This window comes from Mercurialis annua, linkage group LG2 (assembly GCF_937616625.2).
Source record: "Mercurialis annua linkage group LG2, ddMerAnnu1.2, whole genome shotgun sequence".
Lineage (NCBI taxonomy): Eukaryota > Viridiplantae > Streptophyta > Magnoliopsida > Malpighiales > Euphorbiaceae > Mercurialis > Mercurialis annua.
The window spans coordinates 1,160,989-1,186,589 of record NC_065571.1 but is presented as its reverse complement, the minus strand read 5'-3'; the positions used below and the strand labels follow the sequence as shown (position 1 = coordinate 1,186,589).

General features: G+C 33.3%; 3 protein-coding genes and 1 non-coding gene across 4 annotated transcripts; 1 reads left to right on the top strand and 3 right to left on the bottom strand.

The window, feature by feature from the left end:
* Nucleotides 1-3,321: 3,321 nt before the first annotated feature.
* On the bottom strand, nt 3,322-5,490 carry LOC126669038 (putative pectinesterase/pectinesterase inhibitor 28). Its single transcript, XM_050362316.2, has 2 exons — nt 4,317-5,490; nt 3,322-4,218 (listed from the first exon to the last, which is right to left on the bottom strand). The coding sequence occupies exons 1-2, from the start codon at nt 5,344-5,346 to the stop codon at nt 3,521-3,523; spliced, it is 1,728 nt and encodes a 575-aa protein (XP_050218273.1). The 5' UTR covers nt 5,347-5,490; the 3' UTR covers nt 3,322-3,520.
* Nucleotides 5,491-7,121: 1,631 nt separating this feature from the next.
* On the bottom strand, nt 7,122-12,959 carry LOC126668961 (probable acyl-CoA dehydrogenase IBR3). Its single transcript, XM_050362224.2, has 17 exons — nt 12,750-12,959; nt 12,521-12,658; nt 12,278-12,418; nt 11,719-11,850; nt 11,468-11,653; nt 11,122-11,199; nt 10,832-10,951; nt 10,380-10,478; nt 10,161-10,278; nt 9,657-9,922; nt 9,356-9,550; nt 8,862-9,004; nt 8,616-8,700; nt 8,185-8,394; nt 7,938-8,090; nt 7,689-7,793; nt 7,122-7,578 (listed from the first exon to the last, which is right to left on the bottom strand). The coding sequence occupies exons 1-17, from the start codon at nt 12,882-12,884 to the stop codon at nt 7,387-7,389; spliced, it is 2,496 nt and encodes an 831-aa protein (XP_050218181.1). The 5' UTR covers nt 12,885-12,959; the 3' UTR covers nt 7,122-7,386.
* A 3,074-nt stretch (nt 12,960-16,033) lies between these two features.
* LOC126667263 (uncharacterized) lies at nt 16,034-24,105 on the bottom strand. The gene is made up of 4 exons (XM_056104551.1): nt 23,979-24,105; nt 19,490-19,624; nt 18,452-18,473; nt 16,034-18,335 (listed from the first exon to the last, which is right to left on the bottom strand). Exons 1-4 carry the CDS (start codon nt 24,103-24,105, stop codon nt 16,034-16,036), a joined length of 2,586 nt encoding a protein of 861 aa, XP_055960526.1.
* On the top strand, nt 17,721-17,826 carry LOC126670826 (small nucleolar RNA R71). Its single transcript, XR_007638821.1, has one exon. It is a non-coding gene; the product is annotated as a small nucleolar RNA R71 (small nucleolar RNA).
* Nucleotides 24,106-25,601: the final 1,496 nt, after the last annotated feature.

Sequence of the window (25,601 nt, the reverse complement as noted above, 5' to 3'; positions counted from 1 at the left end):
ACGGCGCCAGGGGTATTTTGGTCATATTTCGTCCAAAAGGGGTTTAGTGAGCGCCGACACAAAGCTTAGGGGGTTTAGCGCCCGTTTTTAAACATCAGGGGGTTTAGCGCCCGTACCCCTAAAATTGAGGTGCCATGGGTGATTATTAGCCAATTTTGTAATGTCAATTATGAATATTAATTCGTGAATAATGTATAGATCAACAAGCTCTGAATTTCGGGATCATGATGACAAAGGGTAAAGTTTAAAAATATAGCGAAAGAACTGTAAGTTTGTTTATTTATTTTTGAATATTATGAACTGCAACGTCTTTATATTTTAAATGTTTAATTTATCGCTAATAGGAGTAGAAATATTCCTATATTCCTAGTCATTTTACTATGAGATTTTACATATTTGCTTACACTTTTTAACTCAATTACCTTATTATTTTGTTTGAGCTATTTCAGGATCATTTGTGTAAGATTAAGGTGTTTGGGGGCATAATCGAAGTGTTTTAATGCTTTAGAGATCAACTGGAAATAAATGGAGACACAATTCTTTCGGTTGAGTATAAATCTTTCGGGACAGAGATTTTGGTCGAACTATCTCGAAACTCACAACTTATGGACTAAGAGTTAGATGTCAGTAAACTCGGTTGAGCTATATTTTCTCAGGACTGCACACTCTTTATATGGACATAATTGATTGAATGATACCAATTAGAAAAGAATCTAAGATATGGGTCGGGGTTTTATTTGACTCGGTGTTTGGTGTGCATGATATGCGATTGTGTTTTAATTAATATTCTTAAGTAAATGTTACAAACTCAATAGTTTATACTGACCCGATGTTTCCTCCCGTTTTTCTGAAAAAGCAGAGGCGATTTTAAAAGAACACTTCCAAATGTTTTATTCATAAGTAGTATCATGTAAAGACACTACAAGAAAAGTGAGTTTTAGCAACGGTCTATTACAACGACCATTAAAATCGTTACAATACATATATCTTTTATAACGATTATTTTAATGTCGTTTCTAAATATAAATATTTTACAACGCCTAATAAAATCGTTATTAAAAGTTATACTTTTAGCAGCGACTTAATTTATATCGTTTTTAAAGATAATTATTTTACAACGACTAATCATGTCATTGTAAATTATTTGCTTTACCAACGATTTAATATGTGTCGTTTTAAATATTATCATTTTACAACGACAAATAATTTCGTTGCTAAAAGAAAGAAGGAATAGTTAAAATCCCACATTGAAAATAAGTAAAATGAGAATGATGCATTCTCACTATAAAAGAAACCCACCCTTCACTATAAAAATAATTTTTACTTTTGTTGTAATATATCAATCAAAAAATAAAAAATATTAAATTTTAACAATAATTGTATTTTAAATTATAAAAATTATAAAATTATATAACATATTAAAATAATAATTAATATTATAATGTTTTGACGACTTTTTATAGTTACTAATAATTTTTAACAACCAATTTTATAGATTTTGTAAAAGTTATAGCAACGACAATTATTTAAAAAAGTCGTTATAAAAAACATTACATTACGCCAACACGCACAACCACATTTGTCGTTGTTAAAAACTTTTAATAACCATATTTTAGGTTTTCACAACGACAACTCACGTTTCCAAAAATCAAGTTTCTTATAGTGAGAGGATGTGATTTAAAGATTTTATTTTAGATTCCGCAGTAGTTTTAGTGTTTGACCTTGTATAAATAATAAAGGATTCATATATACGCCTCGCTTGTTATTATTACAAGCTGTATGGCTTGAGACGTTGAGTAAATTGATGATCCGAGATATGTACTTGTTATAAGAAGAAAAAAAGTATTAACAGCTCCCCAATATTAGGAAATGCGAAAAAAAATTAGGCTTATTTTGAGTTTTTAAGTTACTATTTTTATTTTCTAGCGTCGGTCTCGTCCGTAAAATCGGATCATGACACCATTTTCCACCGTTCTATTAGAAAATAACTATCGTCCCTTTTCCTTTTTGGTTTATTTAATTTCCAACAACTTACTTACCTATAATACAATGGATTTCAAGAGTTTTAATATATTTTAAATATTTATAAGATATTTAATATGTTGAATTTTTTTCTTCTAAAATTTAATAAATTATATATTTTGATTTATATTAATAAATTGATAATTTTAATTTGGTCTAAGTTACATACATGTAATATTTTAAAATCAACCACTATATTTTATTTTAAATTTAAGTTGATAACATTACATTAATTATTTAACTTAAAATACATATTAATTGAATGTTATATATTTTAAAATAATATTATATAAAATAACATTAGAACTGTATATTAATTACTAAAAAATTGTAAAATTATTTAATCTCAACCGCACACCGCGCAAGCATGAACCTAGTGTTACTATATACTTGAGCTTCAATTTATTATAATAAATATTGTTAATTAATAATACTTTTTATTTCATAATTGGCCAAATAATTTAAGTAAATTTTGATTAAAAATTTATTGAATCAACCACACCACGCTCTACTTTTAATCTCATTATAAAAATTTAATATCTATACGATACCAACTATTTAACATCTAAATTAAGATACTAATGTAATCCCAAGGCGCAGGTGAGTTGGTAAGACGCTCTCCTAACTTAAGTGAGGTCGCGGGTTCGAATCGCAGTCATATATGCAGCCGTTTAAAATTTGGGGTCAGAGTTTTGCCTCCCGCAAAAAACCTACCCGACTCCAATGAGGATTAGTCTGAACGTGAAAGGCTTAAAGGTGCCGTTTCATAATTGGAATCCGTTCAGGACACCTCATGGTCATACCAAAAAAAAAGATACTAATGTGAAAAATTAATTTACATTAAAAATTTGATAATAAAAAATTGTATAACCTAATTAATGTGATATTAAAATTACAAGGATATACAATTACAAATATTTATTAATTTTTTATTTTAACTTACTAATTTTTTTATATGTATATTTAAACTTAATAAGTCTTAATATATTTTTTTGTATAAATTGACTACACGATACCAAATATTTTATTTTTGAAAATAAAATTTTGATAAATGTATTGTGCAAATGATTTTTTAGTGATTTATTTGAAAACAGTATTGCACTAACACTACTATTTAGTAGGAGGAGTGCATAAAATCTTAGTAGGACTGTAAACAGCGGGAGCTAATAAAATCTGTATAAAAATAAAAGAAAAGGAAATTCTGATATAAATTATAAAAGCAATACCCTATAAAAATATGGTAAAAAGAAAGTATTAAATTTCTCATTATCTTAATCAATGTTTTACTGCCACACAAAATTCTCAAAATAATATATTAATAATATTCTTAGAGAAAACAACGAGACAAAATCTGCATAATGAATGAATAATCTTAGAGATGCAAAGCAGTATTCTGCTTGTGAAGGAATTCCTTCAGAAATACAAGCAAATTCGATGCCTTTGCCCAGTTGTTGTTGTTCTACGTTAAAAAAATACTCAAAACAATCCTTCTCTTCTCTTACACTACCATCATCCCAGCGGAGTAAGGAACTCCGGTGGCCGGAATCCATTTGTCTCCCTGTAGGAACTTGCCGGCGGTGAAGTTTTCAGCATCGAGAGGAGCCAGCTTCACAATGCCCTTCCACGTAACTCTTCCGGTCAATGTAGCACCGGGTCCTCTGTTCTCATACTCAGAAAATGAGCAAGTGTCGGTTCCCAAAGTACCCATCCATGTTGCCCATCCTGCGGGGTCAATTATACCGTCGAGTTGTGATTGCATGACGACGGTCCTTGAGAACTCCTTCACTGGACGCCCCAAGAAAGCTGGGCTAACATCCTTGACGGGCAAGTAATCTTTGTCGCCTGAGATGGTGCAGTTTTGGAGGACGAATCCTGTTGGCTGACGGGTGTTGTTCCTTGCCTGAGCTGTGATGAAACAGCTTTGGTCATCTTCTGGCTTCCTTACTACAAGCTTACAGTTCTGGAAAACTGCGGCGGCGTCTCCGGTGATGATGTCGATGGTGCCGCTGATGGAGCAGTCACGGTAGAATTGACGGTAGGTGTGGGCGTAGAGTGTGCTCTGGAACCCATCGATTTGACAGTTGTAGAAGACTGACATGTCAGATTCTACGATCAATGCCACCGCTTGATGTCCTTCAGGTCCGGCTGTGTTCTCAAATCCGATGTCCTTGGCCATGAAGTTGTTTCCGTTGATTGCTGTAATAATTTTGACAAATTTAATTTAACTCGTTAGTAATTAGAAAGAAAAATATTAAATATTTCTAACGTTAATTTCACTTGTTTTGTAAACTTACAAACTGTTGCTGTATTCAGAGCGGGGACTCCAGCGGCAAAGTTGAGGTTTCCGGTGATCTTAGTCTTGGTAGGACCGTCACCGATCAACAAAATATTGGTCATGGTCCTTGCGATGGTGACGCTCTCGTTGTACACTCCTGCTTTCACGTAGACAACAAAAGTAGTTGGCGAGTTGATGGGAATAGTTTTGATTGCGTCAGCGATGGTTTTGAATTGTCCAGTTGCGTCTTTAGCAACGATGATGTTAGGCTTGAGTGTTGCCGGAGTCTGAGCAAGGAGTCTCTTTCTAGCCGGAGATAGCCATGCTGGGAAATCATCACCGCCTTGCTCCAAAAGCCTGCGACCGGAAAATCCAAGATCCAAATTCTGAAGAACTGAAGAGAGCCCACCCACCATGGCGAGTCCATTGCTGGTAAGCTGGCTAGATATTGTCAGAATGTCCTTCATCTTCTGTCCCGCTGGTCCGGTGGTGTTTTCAAATCCGTCCAAGCAAGTTTGTTGATAGGTGATGGTGGCGCTGAGCCAGATTTTGAGGTTAGCAACGTACTCATTGATTTTGCTGATCTCAAAATCTCCAACCTGTTTGAATGAAGTTTCAAGATCCGTGATAGCGGTGTTCATCAACACCTTACAATTGTCCAGAGCTTTCTTAGCCATGGGATCCTTGGCCACCTCCTTCAACGTTGTAGAGTTATCAATGGCCACTTTAAGTGACTCAATGGCCGCCTGAAAACCAGCCTGAACCAGCTGATGTGGGTCGCTGGTGTTGCCGGCGACTTTCTTCAGACTGTCCTGACAAGTTTGTGGGTAATCAGTAGATTGGCAAACAGACTCGATAGATTTTGAAGACGTGGAGATATCAGACGAGGGTGTCGAACTAGCAACGGTTTTCTCTTTACCGGCGTTGACACCGAAGGCGACAGCCACCACCATGGCTACGAGGATGATCGATGAAACACCGATGATCGCGAACTTCTTCTTTTTAGCGGCACCATCAGCGGCGGAGCTATTATTATAACCGAAAGTCATCTTGGATATGAAAGATGTTGAATATTTTTAAGCTATAGAAATTTGAAATGTAAATAATTTTGTTTTATTACAGAGCGCTTCGGGTAGCTGCTGGCTTGTTTTATTGGATGGTATTATTACCCCGAAGGCTCTGGTTTGAGAAATGATAAAACATAATTCTGTTTATATAGTATGAGGAAGGGCAACAAGAAATAGAAAATTCTAAAAATCTGTTAATTCTGTTACAAAATGTGTGGTGTGGGAGAGACAAGGCTATTTTTAAACACCTGAAATTTGAGGTTGTTCAAGTTAAGATAAATTTATGTGGATGGATTTTTTAGTGATTTCTTTTTCATTTTCAATAATAGGTGAAAAATAGTATATCTATTTTCAAATATGTGCATGTGATAATATTAAGAGGTGAAATATAGTACTTAGATAAATTTAGGATAATATGTTAAAAAGGAGAGACTTTTTTCATCTATTTTTTACATCTATATGTGGACAAAATATAATAATAATCCTTTACTGAAATTTACTTATTTAACTAATTTAGTAATCTATTAAATATTTAAAATAATATTATTAAATATATAAAAGCCTCAGCATAACCTACGGCTAAAAACTATATCTTTTTGAGCATGTGAGTTGGTAAGGCGCTCTCCTGATTTAAGTGAGGTCACGGATTCGAACCGTACTCATGTATGCAGCCGTTTAAAATTTGAGATCAGAGTCTGCCTCCCGCAAAGGACCTACACTACTCGAATGGAGATTGGTCTGAATATGAAAGATTTAAAAATGTTTTATAGTTAAAATCCATTCATGAAATCTCATGGACCATATAACAACAACAAAAAAACTTTGAACTAGTCCCTTTACATACACTTAATTTCTTAAATAATGATAGAGATGTCACCATAGTATTAAAAATATATCTTAATTATGTTTATATTTATAAAAAATAAATGCTGATATAATAATTATTATCATAATTGGATAATCTATTTGGTGGCTAAAAACACTTATGAATGAGTGCTTTATATTAATTAATTGTGAATTTTTCAATGTCTCACTAACATTTATTGATGATTCATTTATTTTATTACAATTTATTTAATGAAGTTTAGCTTTTAAAAAAGCAAAACTAGATTTTAATTAATTGTTAGGAAAAAAAAACTTGGAAAACTTTGAGCTATTGTGCAATACAATTGAAAGTCGAAAAGGTAAAATAGAATATTATTGGCAATTTTATAACTTTGGAATGTTATTTAAAGAATTTAAAGGTCGACGATCTTTTATACAGTTGGCTTTAATTCAAACATCTTCAAATTCAATTTTGACCAACCCTTTGAGAATAAAAATGAGAGATAACACGTAAAAAGAACATTGTATTGAATAATATATCTACATTTGCAAATCCCAAAACATAATTTATCACTTAATGATCCAATATGTTTGATATACACAATTTGATTCTCTTGGTACAATTTTAAAAGACGAACAAAATAAAGTATTTATGGTGAATAAATAATCCATATGACATTAGAAGTATTAATACTAAATGGATTATAGTACCTTCTAATTGTCCAATGACGACAAAATTATATTTCACCTAAATACTGCATTTTATAAACTCCCAATATCTAGTCATTATTCTAACAATTTACTTTACATTTAAATGATGCTTGGAGAAAATTCCATATCTAGAATATTAATACATGCTTACGTTCTCACGTATGGTCCCTGGATTAACAACAAAATCATGATATCAAAATAGCAAAAGAATGAAAATGATATAGACAAAACGTCCACACTAAGTAGACAAGCTATGTTATTTGCCGTTGGCGTTATATGTATTCGAAGTACATTACACATTATTTTTGAAATGAAGTGCTTTAGACATACATCTTGAAAGATGCTATTTATTTGTTATTACACAAAGACAATATTATTTTAATTTATTTTTCTACCTTTTATTTTTGTCAATTTAAGATTTCCACCCTTTTTTTTACTTAAATAAATAATGTCACTTGAATTTCCAAATAAATCATTCCTATGATCTCAAAGCTTAGCTCTCTGCAATTCTAACTTGGCGATGGTACCCAAGTGGACTTCATCAGGGCCATCTGCAATTCTTAGAGTCCTTGCTGTAGCCCAAAGATGGGCCAAAACGGTGTCCGATGATACACCAGCTGCACCATGTACTTGCATTGCCATGTCAAGCACCTCGAGCGCCATTTTTGGAGCTGCTACCTGTGATGCAATGTGATATAATTAATTAGAATTTTACAATCATTGATATTGGCTCTGTACACGAATGACGTGATGGAGACTGTAAGAATTTCTCATGAAGAGGGACTTACCTTGGCCATTGCAAGTATTCCTCGGGCTTTTTTGTTCCCAACCCTATCGAGCTGGTCCGCTGCCTCCAACACCAGCAATCTGGTTTTCTCCAGCTCCACGCGGCACTGCATAAAACAGTCATGAACATGGGATCAACCATGAAGTGCGTATCTTTTAAAATAAATATCAATTCCGCAATTTCTTTCAACTGGATAAGAAGAAAGTTTATTTATGATATATGTACTCCAGAAAAATGATAAATCAAATACCTTGGCAATATCCGAACGGAATGAACCGTGATCAGCAATCAATTTCCCAAATGCTCTTCTAGTTAAAGCCCTCTGAACCATCAATTGCATTCCGCGCTCAGCAGCACCGATCAATCTCATGCAGTGGTGCAATCTTCCCGGACCCAGTCTACCCTGCAAGAAAGAAGAGCCACCAGTGATGTCATAAGATACCTCTTCGATAATCAATTAAACTACTTCCAAAACAAATGAACCAATTTACGGTTACCTGGGCGATCTCAAATCCACGCCCTTCTCCCAGAAGAATATTCTTTGCAGGTACACAAACGTTTTCAAATGAAATTTCAGCATGACCGTGAGGCGCATCATCAAAACCAAAGACCATTAGTGGTCTTTTTATGTGTACACCTGGAGTTTGAGTATCCACTAAGATCATGGATTGTTGTTTATGTTGAGCGGCATTGAAGTCAGTTTTACCCTGCACATGTTCCAAAGACCATCAACAAAATGGGCAATTAAAATTACCTAGCACAAACATATAGAAAGGAGTAATTATTCCATGCAATGTGCCACGTCATCTCATGCGACACAAATTTTCTTGTTTATAAAAACAATCAACATATGTCAAAAATAGGACAAATTCTAAAATAGTGTGACACATCGGTTGCACTGCATAATTTCTCGAAAGAAATAACTAACCATCACTATGAGAACTCTACACCTTGGATCCATGGCTCCACTTGTCCACCACTTTTTCCCATTAATGATATATGAATCCCCTTGCCTGTACGACAAACGCAAATACAGATATAAGCAGGTAAGCAGAAATGCAAAATAAAGTGCGTGCTTCACACAAATATTCCAAGCATTAACATCTGAAGAATCAAACATTTCAGCATGATTTCTACTTCTGAATGGATGGAGATCTTAGTTTAAATATGCAACCTTCTAATAGAGCACTCAATATTTGTAGCATCGGAAGATGCAACTTGTGGCTCTGTCATTGCAAATCCAGAACGGATCTTTCCTTCAAGAAGTGGAATGAGCCATTCTAGTTGTTGTTCTTTGTTCCCATATCTCAGCAATACCTATCAGTGTACATGGTAATAAACTAAGCCAGAATATAGTAAATCCACATTGCAACAAATACTGTATCATCCTACATGCAGATTTTTAAAACCTAATCAGATACGTGGCCTTTTAAATTACTGCATCAATGAATTTGAAGTAATAAAAAAAATTGCAGCCTGGCATCTCAAAACTTATCTTAAATGAAAAAGAAATCAGGTATTATGTGTGTCCAACAAATGTTCTTTCATTTTCTTGCCAATTTTAGAAATTAAGGAAAAGAGAGCATTCGGATTAAAACTTATGGATGCAGAGGCCCATAATTTCAAAATCGAAGAGGGAACAACGCTGTAAAGATTAACTAATTTTACCTCCATATTTCCTGTGTCAGGTGCACCACAATTGAACACCTGTGGAGCCCAAACAGAACGGCCCATAATCTCACAAAGGTATCCATATTCAAGGTTTGAGAGTCCCGCACCAAGCAATTGATCATGCGGATTATTAGAGAGAGCAGAGTTATTTCCCTCAAAGATAAGTTTTCTTGCTCTTTCAGCACTATCTAACTGCAGAAAAGCACCAATTCAAATGAATGTTTTGAATTAAAAGTTATAACTCACTATAACGGATGTTGAAAGAACATCGTTGCCAGAAAGATGGGAAAAAATTTACAGGTATAAATAAATTCCAAAGTCCTTCGCCCTTTGCTAGTTCCTTCAACTTTTCCTCTTCTGGATGCACTGTCCAACGTGAAGAAGACTGAGCAAGCTTATAGAACTCATTTTCCAAAGGATAAATGTGTTCTTCCATAAACTTGATCAATTTTTTCCTCAGTTCTAGCACCTTTTTGCTGGGAATAAACCTCCCATTTTCTTCTGGAAGGCCCTGAAACTCTTTCTCCCTGCCAGACTGTGTTGTGTAATTATGTACAATTGGAGCTGCACGGCAGATGAAAAAGAGCCTTTAGTAAAAAGGCTTGCGTAGAACAGTAGTATGTAATTTACATTTTCTTGTCTGCCACCCTGAACAATTATGTCACTGGAACTCTATTACTTTTTTTACTTTCCTCCTAGAGTCAGGTTACTGGTCAGTGGGGATTTATTTGCTAAAGTAAGCATTATAGAGTGAATACCAATATATTAAGCTTAAAAGCAGGATTCTACATTTAGCATATACCTGATGGGGGCTGATCTGGAAGGACAGATTGTCTTGAGATAAAATCCCATGCAAAATCTATTAGACCGTTAGCTAAATTTCCTGCATTTCGGGCACGCTCACCGCCTGTAGCGTTACCCTGCATTTAGGGCAGATAAGTTAGCATATTGACCTTTAACGGCAAACATTTTAACCATAGGTTAGCAACAATATACCAAGTTTAATGTTTTAAGAGATTACCATAATCCATCGACTATGCACTCCTGCATAAATAGATGCCCCACGAAACATGGCAAAGGCAACATAGAACTTCCACTCTTTGGCTGGCCACGCTTTTCCCTAGAATGAAACATTTACAGCATGCCAAACCTTTTATATAAATTATCAACAGGTAATTATCTGCTAAGCAACATAACCAAAAAAAATCAAAATTCGGATCTATGGACAGTTTTCTATGTATGCAACCACAAACAAAAATCCAACGGAAAAGCATTCTGCATAAAATAAATAGGCAAGAGACCAAGTAATTTTTTTTTGAACATATAGGGTTGCACCCCTGTCGATCGCTTGCTCGGTCAATATTTTACTGCCACGTAAATCTTTAAAATACCTTTTAGTTCACACAAAGAACTAATAGTTTAACAACATTCTTAGACAAAACAATGAGACCAGATCTTCTTAATGAATCTTACAGATGCAAAGCAGTATTCTGCCAGATATTCTGCTTGTGAAGGAATTCCTTCAGGAATTCCAGTAAATTGGAAGCCTGTGCCTAGTTGTGGGTGGTCAAGGTTAATATCCACAAGATAAGCCTGCCATAAAAAGTAAAGAATGAACTTAGATGTCACAGGAGAAAAGTAAGATGTTCCCGACTATTTTGTCAACATAGCTGAGCCGAAGCAGAATAAGGAAATTGAAGCATCCGCACCATGATTGAGAAAGGTAAATACTAAAAATACAGAGAAAAACCAGGGTTCAATACCATACAGCTGTATGCAACATCACTCATTTGGTTACCAAGTGTGGATAGTTCCCAGTCAAGAATACCAATCACCCGATCCTGCATCATTAACAGTCGCTGATCAGATTAATGCTTCAAAAAAATTAAGCAACTCGAAATATTAATAAAATAAAGCGCTATTAACTAAAATGTGAATTATAAAAGGCACAAACATTGATGCATCTATAACATCTTTTTGCACCATAAAGATGAATGGAAGTGACATTTAAAATTAAAAAAAAAACATCTAAAATGCACATACAAGTTCGTCAAATATGAATTATAAGCTTAATTCTAAAATTTTAAAAGAAAGTTTAAACAAACAGACCTCCACGGGATGAAATACAACATTATCAATACGGAAATCTCCATGAACTAAGCCTGCTGATGCTCCCAGAGAATCTTCAGAAGGAATGTTTTGTTGTAACCAATCAGTGAGTTTCAACATCTTTGCATATCGAGGAGATTTACCCTCACCAGTCGATGCAATGTATTGTTCGCCCCACCGCTCTACCTAAAAATAAAAAAAACTGTAAGCACTAAGAAAAATTAAGAAGTAGATTTATAAGATCGATGTACCTGTCGTGTACAATATTTATCTCTGCGTCCATATCTCCCCAAACCAATAGCATCTACATTAGCAGAATGCATTGCAGCCAACACTCTTGCAGTTTCTATATAAATGGCCCTCCTCCTTTGAGGTGCTACTCCCTGATCAGACAAAAAACATTGGCTTAAAAAATCAACACCAAAGTAGTATTTTTTTTAATTATTTCATGTTTATAAAGTGTATACATTGCCGAAATTGAAATCTTTTGAGTGAAACAATAATTTATTCTCAAATAAATGAAATCACCTAATACCTAAGTAGATCGGACACGGGACATTTGGACAAGGACACGGTGAAACAGCGTTATTTTAAGTTTTCTACGTTAAAATTGAAGTTTCGTGCTTGAAACTCCAAGTGTCTGACACGTTTCCGGAACATGAAACTTTGATTGATGAAGTGTCCATTCTACCTAGCCTAATACTGAATGCCAAATCACAACTGTATTTTTTTTCTTTTTCAGATGAGTTGAATTGAATTCTAGAACAGATATTTAATAAAATAGAAAAGTTAAATTTTATATATCAATACCGGTAACTTAGGATCAACAAAAATCCGTCCATCCAAATACTCCATAATGTAAAACGAAGTTCCGATAACACTCGCATCTGCGCAGAAACAGTACACTTTTGGAACCGGAACTCGTGTATGCTCACCTAGCGCCTTCAGAACCTGTAAAAAACAATAATTATAAGATGAACTAAGTTTTCTGATAATAAACTAAATTTTCTATTCACTTTCTCAGGAAACAAACAGAAAAAAGTAAAAACTAACCGTGTACTCTCTATCAACAGCATGAGCTGATTTAAGCAATTCACCGGGCGGTTTCTTCCTCAAAACGTACCGTTTAACAGCATCTCCTCCGTTTCCAGCTTCCACCAGAAACGTAGGATTTGATTGTCCATGTCCAAACTAATCAATACACGCACATTTAAACAACAATAAAATTACAGAGCTAAAATTTTAATAACATTAAATAGAACGGAGAAGACGATTAGATAACCTGTTTAACGGAGAAGGTAGAAGGAGAAGCCGGAAAATCAGCGACGTTGACGGAGATGTAACGGAATAAGGCGTCGCGGTCAAATTCGTGAGCTGCCTGAACTGGTTTTAATAATTCCGATGTGAGAATCGCCATTTTTGTTTGATCGGATTTTCTTCAGTTTGATATAGTTTTTGCTTAATTTTAGCATCAACAACAGCAATAGATAAAAAATAAAAAAAACATATATATATATAGTATATGAATTATGAATATGCTTCCGGTTTCTATTATTTTACGTAATAAAATAATATTATTTGATAGGTAACGTGACGTCAGCTGTTCATATTGTCTTGATATTATCGAGTAAATTGCTCCAATACTGAATTGTCATACTCTTTATTGCTAAATTTTAAAATTTAGTAATGATTTTTTAAATTAGATATATTTTTTTCTTTCAGAAATGGAGTAGCAATTAGATGGATAGAAAAAGGTTACAAACAGATATTACCAGTTTTGTAAAACTAAACACTCAGCAGAAACAGCCAACTCATGGACAAAAGTTTTTTTTTTGGCATAGATGAATCCATTAAAAAAATTAAAGTACAAACATGAAAACTATACGTTGTAAATGTATAATTTTTTAAAATATTCGAATCTAATAATAAAATATGAAACAATAAAAAATACAAGTTAAAGATAATAAGTGATAAAGAAATATTAACTCGGAATCCCTCTAATAAATTATCTTGGCGCACAACAAAAAATGAAGTTCCGTTAATATGGGTGTCTTAATTTAATTCTCGTCCGACTATTGATAGCTAAAAATGCAACTCCTGCAAGTATACAGAATGTAATCGTAGCAAACAAGGTCGTATCCACAGAGACAGCGGATTAACTATTATTCGTATTAATTATAGCTAAGACAATTAAAATTTGAATGTAATTTATTTAAACTAATTAACTAAAGTAAATAGAACGACAGAATTTAAGGTATAAAGATAAATTAATGGCGAAGAACACTAGAGTTTTGGGGTTCACTTAATCATAAGATACATTGTTATCTATGGAATTGATGTGATTCAATGACGGTATTCAAAATTGCTTTAGTATTCTCTCGAATCAAGAAAGCCTATTCAATTAAAGTGAGTTTAATTTCTCAATCCAAACTCTAATTTAATCGAATGATGAAGGATTACAACCTATATGTCATACACAAATCCGTAGGTATATCTCTATCCTACGATAGTTATGCGAATTAATTCTAGATCAGAATTTATGTTTCCTCTCTCGATCCTTCACATAAATTCTAGATAAAGTTCAATTGATGGCCAAACAATCAAACAACGATAAACACAAGAATTAATTACTGAAAACACGATATTAAACAATCTCTTGCTAATATAAAACTTCAATCCATAAATTAACAATGAATCCCATAATTAAACTACATCCCTAGCTCTAATGTAAAGTTTAGCTACACATAATCTGAGATTGGAAAGCAAAAACAGAATTAAAAGAGTTCATGAAAAGAGAATAAGGAAAAACTCTTTTAGATTCCAGGTTAGATCAGTCGTCAGTTGATTCCCTCCTTCGATCGTTAAGAATCCTTGATCCAATCGCCAATTCAGTCTTTTTCCTCCTTGTGGTCGCTTCCAAGTCTCTGAGTTATGTCAAAATCGGACCCTCATCAGCTTCTCTTTTTGCCTTTTTATAGACTCCAAGTCTCGAGGAAAACCTAATAAAAATCGGACTAAAAATTGCTCCCAACCGGACCTGCTGACCGGATCTACTGGGCAGGTCAGGCTACAGGTCCGGCTGAGTTTCTGTCTCGGCAGTAGGTTGACCGGACCTCCAGACGGTTCTACTGGGCAGGTCCGGCTGGTAGGTCCGGCTGGCTCTTCAGTATCGCTCCTTGGCCGGTTCTGCTGGTCAGGTCCGGCTGGGGGGTAAAGTCGACTCCAAAATGGCGAATTTTGTCTGTAATCTTCAGTTCATTCAGCAATTATTTAGTCCTAAAGAAAGTTAATCAACTCAACGAATTAGGATATAATCAAACCATAATTTACCTAATTTCATAACAATTAAATCAAAATATATTTAACAAAACACGTAAAGTTATGGTTTATCAAATTCCCCCACACTTGAGCTTTTGCTTGTCCTCAAGCAAACTGAATTTAGCCCGTATTGTAATGCATCAATACACCCATGAATCATACCAAGAGATTTAGTAATCAAAAACCACTTAGAGAAAAGTTAACAACACCAACCAAATTACAAAAATCAATCACTACATACGATGATTAGATGACCTACAAAAACATTAAAGAAAATATTAAGTCTTTATTTATTCAAATAATTAAGCTAAACAAATCTAGTAAACTAACATATGAACCAAGATCGAAAAATCATGAGTAAAAGTATGAAGAAAGTTGCTTGCTTTATTTTTTTCTTTGAGTGCGTTTTACGCTCCATCTCTTTAGTGGGTGCGTTTTACGCTCCATTCCACTCTTAATTTCTTTTCAATTGAACACTCTATCTACTTGAATAGACATTTTTTTTTTTATGTCCGCGTGTTTCAAAGAATTTTTTTTTTTATGTCCGCGTGTTTCAAAGAATTTTTTTCTGGTGAGTGCGTTTTACGCTCCATCTCACCTTTTTGAAGCAACTAAATTCATACCAACACTCATTCTCATCTATTTTCAATTCAGATTAAAGTCTAAGAGATTTACAAAGGTTAATTAGTTAAATAAAGTTTTAGAATTCAGCCAATTTCAATAAAAACAACAATTTCAAGTCATTAAACCATCGCACTAGCTAACCAAAGATAACTTAAGTTGGTAATTGCAAAACCATTCAAAAAGTGATAATTAATTACTTGACTCTAGTGATAATTTAAGGATAATCAACTCATCATAGAACGTACAACTAAAAACAATTTGAAGGACAAGCTAAAAACTATCCGTAAAATCAAACAAAAGCATAATGCCAAATTGACTCTTCCCCCACACTTAATTCGCAGATTGTCCTCAAGATGCAGGATAAATGAAAATAAATTCAAGCAATTAGAAAACAGAAAACTCCCCTGACTTGTGGCGTATTAACTGCAAGAGTTCCCTTATGCTGCTAATGTATTTCTGCCACTAAATAAAAGGAGAAAGAGTCTTGTAACCCGCTACGACACTGCAAATAGAATAAAACTAAACAACGAAAATTATTAAACAAAAGATAAAGAAAATAAAATTGCAAAAGAAAATATTGGGTTGCCTCCCAATTAGCGCTTTATTTAACGTCTTTAGCTAGACTCATTGACACGCTTCTAATGACTCCTTGAACGATTCCTGTTCAACAATATGTGAAACAGCATGGTCAATAATATCGATACTAAAACAAGAATCATCAAGTAATGGGTGTTTCATGGCTTTAAGAATATTAAATTCTTCTTTTTCACTCCCCATCCTAAAGGTAAGCTTACCTTTAACAACATCAATCAACACACCTCCTGTAGCTAAAAATGGTCTACCTAAAATCATAGATATATCATTTTCATCCTCTGTTTCTAAGACAAGAAAATCTGCAGGAAAATAAAACTTGCCCACCCGCACAAATAAGTCTTCTACAATGCCTAAAGGGTATTTAATTGATCGATCAGCCAATTGTAGAGACACAGTAGTGGGTTTCATTTCTTTCATGCCAAGTTTCTTATAAAGGGATGCAGGCATAATATTTACACTAGCACCAAGATCACACAAACATTTAGAGATAGTAGTATCACCAATAACACAAGGAATAGAAAAACTTCCTGGGTCCTTAAGCTTAGGTGGTAGCTTCTTTTGAAGTATGGCACTGCATTCTTCAGTTAAAGCTACGGTGGCGTACTCCTCTAGCTTGCTCTTGTTGGAAACTAGTTCTTTTAAGAACTTGGCATAGGAAGGCATCTTAGCAAGGGCCTGCAAAATAGGAATATTAAGCTCAATCTTTTTAAAGGCATTAAGAAAGTGCTGAAAATTATTGCTAGTATTTTTCTTCTTAAGCCTTTGTGGATATGGAATAGGTGGAACATAAGGTTTGACTGAAGGATCAGCCACCACTTCATTATCAAGATCATTCCCTTGCTTTGCATCGTGCTCACTCTCTTCCTTGTCGTCTCTGTCGTCGACAATCTCAATTACTTTCCTGCCTTTGCTTTCATCTCCTGCCCGAGTTTCGCTTCTTAGACTGATGGACATAACCACCTCTCTTGGATTATTCTCAGTATTACTAGGGAGTTTTCCTTGTTCACGTTCAGCAACAGTTCGTGCCAATTGGCCCAGCTGCAACTCTAATTTGTGAATTGATGCTTGACTTGACTGTGCCAACTGGTCAATTTTCGCATCCATCTTCTTAATAGTGGTATCTTGAGTCGCTAAGAACTGAGATAACATCTCTTCTACCGACAGTTTCCTGTCTGGAATATTCTGTTGTTGAGGTGGGAGAACTTGTCTTTGTTGCTGAAATCCCGGAGGTGGTGCTTGCCTATTCGCTCCTTGATCCCTCCATGAGGAATTTGGGTGGTTGTGCCATCCAGGGTTATAAGTGTTTGAGAAAGGATCATTCTTGACTTGTCTACCCTGGAAGGCTCCCATGAAATTTGCTTCCTCGCTGTTTGGTGGTGTCGATCCAATGTTTGCGCACACATTTGCATTGTGTCCAAACATCCCACAAAAGGCGCATGACTCTTGATTGGAAGTATCTCTGTCTACAAGCATCTTGACTTGCTTGGTTAAATCAGCCATTTGTGCTGAGAGATCAGAATGAGAGTTGATTTCATATATTCCTGCCCTTTTTCCTCTGATTGCCTTCTGCCTTGAATTCATTGCCAATTTCTCATAGGTTTTCATGAGTTCTGCAGCTGTGGTATCTCCATAGTAACCTCCAGAAGCTGTGTCAACTAGCGTTTGACAATTAACGTTCAGGCCATCATAGAAAAACTGAGTCAGCAAATTCTCTGGCACTTGGTGATGAGGGCATTGAGTTAAGAGCAGCTTAAACCTTTCCCATGCTTCATGAAAAGATTCTGGATCTCGTTGCACAAAGTTGCAAATTTTTGCCCTGAGATCCATGGTCTTTTGTGGTGAGTAGAACCTCAGCATGAATTCATTGTAGACATCCTCCCATGTGAGAAAAACACCTTCTGGCTGGTTCAACAGCCACTGTCTCGCGTCTCCTTTCAGACAATGAGGAAAACACCTCGTCCTTAGCTCATCCTCATTGAGATTGTTCAGCGGTAAAGTCTGCACAATACCATAGAAATCTCTGATAAAGGCTAGTGAGTCTTCAGTAGCCGTTCCATTAAACTGAGGCAGCATATTGAGATGGAAAGTTTTGAGCTCATAGTTCCTTGCTGCTTCACTCAAACGGATACATGACGGGTTAGCAGTAACCGTGGGCCTTTGAATATCACGTAACCTTTGTGCTTGATTGGGATTAGCTAGTTCGTCCATGTTTTCAGCTCTTTCTTGTCTTCTTCTCGCTCTATTTGCACGGCACGTTCGTTCAATCTCTGTATTCAGCTCAAGTATTTCTTCGTTATTAAGACTTTTTGATCGTCTCAATAGCATCAAAATCCTGAAGATGACAAAGAGAATTGAAAGAAAGAAAGAAAAATAAAAATAAAAGTAAGGACTAGAATTAATAAAATAATAATTAAAAACAACGTTGTCCCCGGCAACGGCGCCAAAAACTTGATAGCTAAAAATGCAACTCCTGCAAGTATACAGAATGTAATCGTAGCAAACAAGGTCGTATCCACAGAGACAACGGATTAACTATTATTCGTATTAATTATAGCTAAGACAATTAAAATTTGAATGTAATTTATTTAAACTAATTAACTAAAGTAAATAGAACGACAGAATTTAAGGTATAAAGATAAATTAATGGCGAAGAACACTAGAGTTTTGGGGTTCACTTAATCATAAGATACATTGTTATCTATGGAATTGATGTGATTCAATGACGGTATTCAAAATTGCTTTAGTATTCTCTCGAATCAAGAAAGCCTATTCAATTAAAGTGAGTTTAATTTCTCAATCCAAACTCTAATTTAATCGAATGATGAAGGATTACAACCTATATGTCATACACAAATCCGTAGGTATATCTCTATCCTACGATAGTTATGCGAATTAATTCTAGATCAGAATTTATGTTTCCTCTCTCGATCCTTCACATAAATTCTAGATAAAGTTCAATTGATGGCCAAACAATCAAACAACGATAAACACAAGAATTAATTACTGAAAACACGATATTAAACAATCTCTTGCTAATATAAAACTTCAATCCATAAATTAACAATGAATCCCATAATTAAACTACATCCCTAGCTCTAATGTAAAGTTTAGCTACACATAATCTGAGATTGGAAAGCAAAAACAGAATTAAAAGAGTTCATGAAAAGAGAATAAGGAAAAACTCTTTTAGATTCCAGGTTAGATCAGTCGTCAGTTGATTCCCTCCTTCGATCGTTAAGAATCCTTGATCCAATCGCCAATTCAGTCTTTTTCCTCCTTGTGGTCGCTTCCAAGTCTCTGAGTTATGTCAAAATCGGACCCTCATCAGCTTCTCTTTTTGCCTTTTTATAGACTCCAAGTCTCGAGGAAAACCTAATAAAAATCGGACTAAAAATTGCTCCCAACCGGACCTGCTGACCGGATCTACTGGGCAGGTCAGGCTACAGGTCCGGCTGAGTTTCTGTCTCGGCAGTAGGTTGACCGGACCTCCAGACGGTTCTACTGGGCAGGTCCGGCTGGTAGGTCCGGCTGGCTCTTCAGTATCGCTCCTTGGCCGGTTCTGCTGGTCAGGTCCGGCTGGGGGGTAAAGTCGACTCCAAAATGGCGAATTTTGTCTGTAATCTTCAGTTCATTCAGCAATTATTTAGTCCTAAAGAAAGTTAATCAACTCAACGAATTAGGATATAATCAAACCATAATTTACCTAATTTCATAACAATTAAATCAAAATATATTTAACAAAACACGTAAAGTTATGGTTTATCAACTATATCAACAAAATGCTTGGTGCTTTAAAGTTTTAAACTTTTCAAATATATTCTCTACAACGAATCAAATGAGTGTTTATCCCATACAATGGATGTGGCACGTCATTTTTACATCAAACCAATAATGACTTGCGATAGGAAATTTTTATTTATTACTTATTTTTTTATCATTAAACATTTACACATGGCTAACGCCTCATTGATTTATTGCACGAATGACGTGCCGCAACTGTAGCGTTGTATAATTATTCGAATCAAATAGGTAAAAAAACTATCAACAAACATAAAATCAGATATTAAAGAACAACCAAATAAAATAAAATATTGAGAAAATATTTTAAAGGTTTATGGATCACCATTTAAACAAAGATTTTTTGACATATAAGCTAATAAAAATAAAAATTTCTTTTTCTAATCATAGATTTTTAACATGCAAATTAAATTTTTTTAAAACAGCAAAGTTTTCTAAAAAAATTTCAAAAATGAACTACAAAAACCAAAAAAAAAACTCCATCTATGGAGTAATTATTAAAAATAAAAGCAAACTAAAATTGAAAATAAATAAATGAATGGTGGAGAAAGTGTATAGGGTGGGTTTTAACTAGAGAAAAGAGAGAGTTTTGAAAGAGAAAGGAATACATAAATATTTATGTTTTCATAACTCTTAAATTAATAAAAAATATTTCGGAGATATTTTGATAAAACATTATTTATTTTCTACAAAAAATATAAAAATCCCTAATTAAAAATTTTTACTTTATTATTTTTTGATTAAAATAAATTTGTATTAAAATTGTTAAATTTTTAAAATATTATTATCAATCATATCAATAAACTTTGCAAATAAATCCTTATTTTTGGATTTTTTTCAAAAACAATTTATTTATAAAATATTGGCATGGAGAACTTATTTTTCAAATGCTGAAAAAAGTATTTTTAATAACACTGGACTAAAAAACACATAAACTGGACCAAAAATAAACTAAACCGATTAACTTTTGGTTACTTTTTGGTATTAGTATGTCAAAAATGCACTAAAATCACCATAAAATACTTAAGTTAACACTTAAAAACACCTACTAAACACTTAAAACACGAAAAACACTTAAAATACGTCTAAAAACACGCATACAACACAATCACAAAGCTAACAGTCCATAGGTCAACAGTGAGTATACCACTTGAGCATACCGCTTGATCCGTAGAGATAATTTCTTTTATGAAAAGCATTTTATAATCTTTCAAGATGAAATAGATTTGACTCCTACTGAGAAACAAACAAACTAATAGGCTTATGTAGTCTGTTTCCATCTCTCTAGATAGCGATAGAATTTAAGGATTAACTGAATTGAATCCCGGCTTCTCTACCTTCTTTTTAGACTTTGTATTTCACTATAAATTGGTAAAAAATCAACCCCCTGTTTCAGTCAAAATGAGCCTCTGGGATCCTAGGATATTAGCTTTCGCCAACATTGTCTTCTGTAGGTTTGTTTAAAAAATACAAAAATTGATTAAGGGTTGAGTTTATAAAAGATGAACAAGAGATTTTTGAGTAGTTCAGATCACAAACCGACCTAACGTCTAATCAAAGATTAAAATTTTAGAATTCACTAATAAGGTGTTCAAACTTACATAGAATTTAATACAAAATAGTTTTTTTAGAGTTAAACTTAAACTCACAAAGTAATTGATTTTTTAAGGTTATTAAAAAATCCACACTAATAGTAGAACAATTAATATTCACCAACACAAAAAATTAAGCAATCAAGATAGAAAATTGATGCATAAAAAATTGAGTAATAAGTGTTCGATTGAAAGTCAGAGAGTAATTGAGGTGTAATAATTTTTATAACATTAACAAAATGGTGGAGAAAGGCTATTTATATAGCTCCCAAATAAAATGATAAAACTTATATATGAAAAGTACATGTCGCGCCCACAGGTAGTGGCGCGCCCACGACCTAGGTGTTTGTCGGAAAACTTCAACAATCACATGACATATGGCAGCCTTTCATTTGGTTGTCATATGAAAATTTTCCGGTCATCATGTTGTGCCTGAGAAGACGACCCAGTTGGGTCGTCTTCTCAGGCGGGAGGATGACCCAATTGGGTCGTCTCCTGTTCTTCGAAGAACAGAATTTTTATTCTCGAAGAGGACGACCGGAGACGGCGGCGGCGGCGAGTGTTTGGGTTGTTGGTGGATGGGTTGGCCGAATAGTTTAGGTTAGATTGAGTTAGGTTAGATTGAGTTAGGTTAGATTGAACTGGGTTGGATTGAGTTGGTTGGATTGAGTAGGGGTATTTTGGGTGTTTTAATTTTTTTTAATTTTTTGATGAAGTGTTAGATGATGCGGCGCCGTCAGATTTTTTTATTTTTTTAAGAATGTCAGTTGACCAGAAAAGACGGCGCCAGATGTATTTTCGTCCTCAGGGGGTTTAGTGAGCGCCGCCACAAAGATCAGGGGATTAAGCGCCTATTTTTAAACATCAAAAGGTTTAGCGCCCGTAGCCCTGAAAGTCAGAGGTCATGGGTGATTATTAGCCTAACAGAACTACTAGAAGGGTCTTATAGTTTACAAAATCAAGAATAAGATATCAAATCGTTTGATTTTCACACAAGAGATATCAAACTGTGAATTATGACAAATGTGAGGGATTTTAGAATAATTTATTCTATAATTTATGTAAAATTGTTTTGTCACATACAGTAAGTACTAAATAAATATTTATGTAATTTAATAATATATTCAATATTATTATTTATGAATAATGATCCATTTCACGTGAGGAATATATCAGTTATTAGCCCAACTTAAGAGTTATTAATCACGAATGAGATTCGAAAAAGGATTCAATGGTATATACACAAAAATTAAAATGAGATTTTAGGTAGTAATATATTTTTGAGTAATAAAAAAAGTAATTTTTTTAATTATAATTTCATAAGGGTAGGTAAAATAAAATTTCAAGATGACTAAACTATATTACTATTAAATATATTATTTGAAAATTTAAATTTTATAGGTGAACGATTGTTCATAGTACGCTTTATGTAGCCCATGGATTTCTAAGTACTAAGTACGAAACGATCAATTATCCAATTTATCAGACAAAACATGTATTTAGATCTCCACACGTGTTCACGGTTGGTATCGAATTGGTATATTTTATTTATCAATGTTGAATTTTCATACTTCTAGTTTTATAGATACGTCATTAAAATGAAGTGTACGTACTTCACGTGTCTCTAGTGCAATTAAGATAAGTTTTTCTTTCATTTTTAGTTTTATTTAATTAAAAATATTAATTCATATATTTTTATTTGTTGAAATTAAATTTTTAAATGAATGTTCGGTCTGAATTGACGTTGATAATATTTTTTATGAGAGAGACCCAATGTCTACGATATTAAAAATGTAAGGACTCCATATTGATAAAAGAAGTGAAAGGATCTAGTGTCAAAGGCAGAACAAATGCAGGGTCCAAATAAGATGTTATGCCAATCTATTGGGAATCCTATTTTTATGCTGAAGCATGGATATACACACATGTTATCAGAATTGGTATAAGCATAAAGGCTTGAGAGGAACAAAATCAGTTAAAGCAAAACTTGATTTAGTATAATTTGGAAGTGAAGATATAAATTAGTTACAGGAATCAGATTCGCTTATAATTGAGAAGTCATTGAATCTTTTGGTTAACATGAAATGATCAGGTATTAATTAATTTGAATTAAAAAAAGGAAATGGTCCTTTCAATACCAAATAAGCATTAATTAATTAATTAACCAATTTGCTTCCACTATGGTATAAAAACACGTAAAAGTTTGTGGAATCAGTGAAAGCTAAAGTATATCATCTAAATATCTTACATTAAAAAGAAAAAAAACAAGTTAGTTGCATTTTTTTAATAATTTTAACATATCCTAAGATTTATATGATTTTTAAAGTTTTATTTACTTCAGTCTTTAAACGTTTTTGTCTTTTTTATTTACTCCCTTAACTTTTGAAAACAGTTTTATGAACTCCTTTTATTTCTTTATTTCGTCTATGTACCTTCAAAAAAATTCATTCCTTAAACTAAGAGAGAGTGTATCATATTTTCGCACTTAATAAAAAAATCTCATAAAATTGTTTCCAAAAATATAAAGATAAATAAAAAAATTAGGGACAAAATAAAAGACAATAGAATACAAAAACATTAAATACGTTTTTTCAAATAAACATTAAAGATTGCAAAATAGAAAAACCCTAGCCGTTTTTCTCTTTTGAAAAACCTCTTAAACCCTAGTAAGTTTTCTTCTTCTTGTTTATTTAGAGGGTGGTTTTTGGCCATTTTTGGCCAAAAATCACCTCACCAATCTCTTAAATTTAGATTTTTTTATAGTTTTTATCATTAGTTTTTGAATAAAGTTTCTTTCTTGGCCAATTTTGGTCTAGATCTAAAAATTATTTTCTAGCATAGTATTTTAATTGAGATTAGATCTAATCTAATCGAATTTAAGAGTAGTTTTTTTCATCTTTGGAGATGAAATTGTTGTTTGCGGTGTAAACGACTTGGATCTCTGAAACAATTATAGGCACCATCTTACGACGGATTTCATCAAGTACAGGTATGTTTTGTGTCAATATCAATGATGTTTTTAATTTTTAAGAGAACAGATGTATCACAGAAGATGTGATCAGTCGTGCATTCGAAGTTAGGCTTCCTTAGAACGTTCAATAAATTTAGATTTCATTATTAGATCTAGTTATTTTAGTCTATAAATTTGGGTGACCCTTGATGGTTAGTTTAACCCTAGTCGATGACTGTATTTTTACAGCTCTCGTCATTTTTTCTAGAATAGTTGACTCAGTATGTTGAGAAACCATTCATGTAATTTTCGTTATTATTAATGGAAATTTTATCGTTTGTTAAAAAAAAAAAGTAAACACTAAACAGGATGAAGCCAAATTTTATTTCAATAATCAGACATTTAACTTAATCAACTAATATAACTAATCGGCATGTAGGTAATAGTGAATTTGATCAAACGATACAAGACAATAACTAATTTTTTAGAAATTATGGAGCACTCAATTATTTTGACCTAATCTAAGAGATTTTGAATAAGTATTAATCATGTATGAAGAATTTATAATCACTTCATTCATTTTTTTAGTAAAATAAATTTTGAAAGTCTTGCGCAATTTTTTGATCCGAAATTTTAGATCGCTCAAGATTCTTTAATTTTTCTCGAAATTTTAGATTCACGATCTTATAGATCCAAGATTTGGGAGATATTTTTCAATGTTATATTTTGTTTCTTATTATATCTAATTTTTGGTTTCATGTTGAAGATGAGACTTGAAGAGTTTGAAGTTTTAAGAATAGAGCGGTTTCAAGATCGTATTTCAATATTTGAACCATAAATATATTGGATGACCCATTTGGTGGTTTGAAAAGCCCTTATCGATGACTTATCTTTGAACAATTTTTTCAATTTGTTGAAAAACCGTTCATTTATGTAATTTTTATTATTAATAATGAAAATTTTAACCTTTGTCCAAAAAAAAGTAAAACAAATATACAGGTATGATAAAAAAAATCAAATTTTTTTATTTTTTGTGTAGATCTAATTAAATTTGTAATTTCATTCAAATTCAAATTTAATTAATTTTTTGTTGATGATTTTAATTATTTTTGGGCGGACCATATGTTTTATGTTTAATAACTTTTGTTATATTTATTTTTTCTTATACATTTCAATTGTATTTTATATCTCTAAGAACTAGCTATAAAATTGTGCCAACTATTTTAAGTTATTACAACAATTCGATGATAATTAAGAA

What these genes read in the sequence shown, in the direction of transcription:
- LOC126669038 (XM_050362316.2), bottom strand. Translation starts at nt 5,346, where the DNA reads ATGACTTTCGGTTATAATAATAGCTCCGCCGCTGATGGTGCCGCTAAA. An exon ending in TCTGAATACAGCAACAGTTT is followed by an intron (nt 4,219 to 4,316) that starts GTAAGTTTACAA and finishes AAATTATTACAG; the next exon opens with CAATCAACGGAAACAACTTC.
- LOC126668961 (XM_050362224.2), bottom strand. Translation starts at nt 12,884, where the DNA reads ATGGCGATTCTCACATCGGAATTATTAAAACCAGTTCAGGCAGCTCAC. An exon ending in TCCAGATCAGCCCCCATCAG is followed by an intron (nt 9,923 to 10,160) that starts GTATATGCTAAA and finishes TCTGCCGTGCAG; the next exon opens with CTCCAATTGTACATAATTAC. An exon ending in TTTGGAATTTATTTATACCT is followed by an intron (nt 9,551 to 9,656) that starts GTAAATTTTTTC and finishes GCTTTTCTGCAG; the next exon opens with TTAGATAGTGCTGAAAGAGC.
- LOC126667263 (XM_056104551.1), bottom strand. Translation starts at nt 24,105, where the DNA reads ATGGCCAAAAACCACCCTCTAAATAAACAAGAAGAAGAAAACTTACTA. An exon ending in TAATGTTTATTTGAAAAAAC is followed by an intron (nt 19,625 to 23,978) that starts GTATTTAATGTT and finishes AATGAACTGAAG; the next exon opens with ATTACAGACAAAATTCGCCA. An exon ending in CCCAGTAGAACCGTCTGGAG is followed by an intron (nt 18,474 to 19,489) that starts GTCCGGTCAACC and finishes GTATACTTGCAG; the next exon opens with GAGTTGCATTTTTAGCTATC.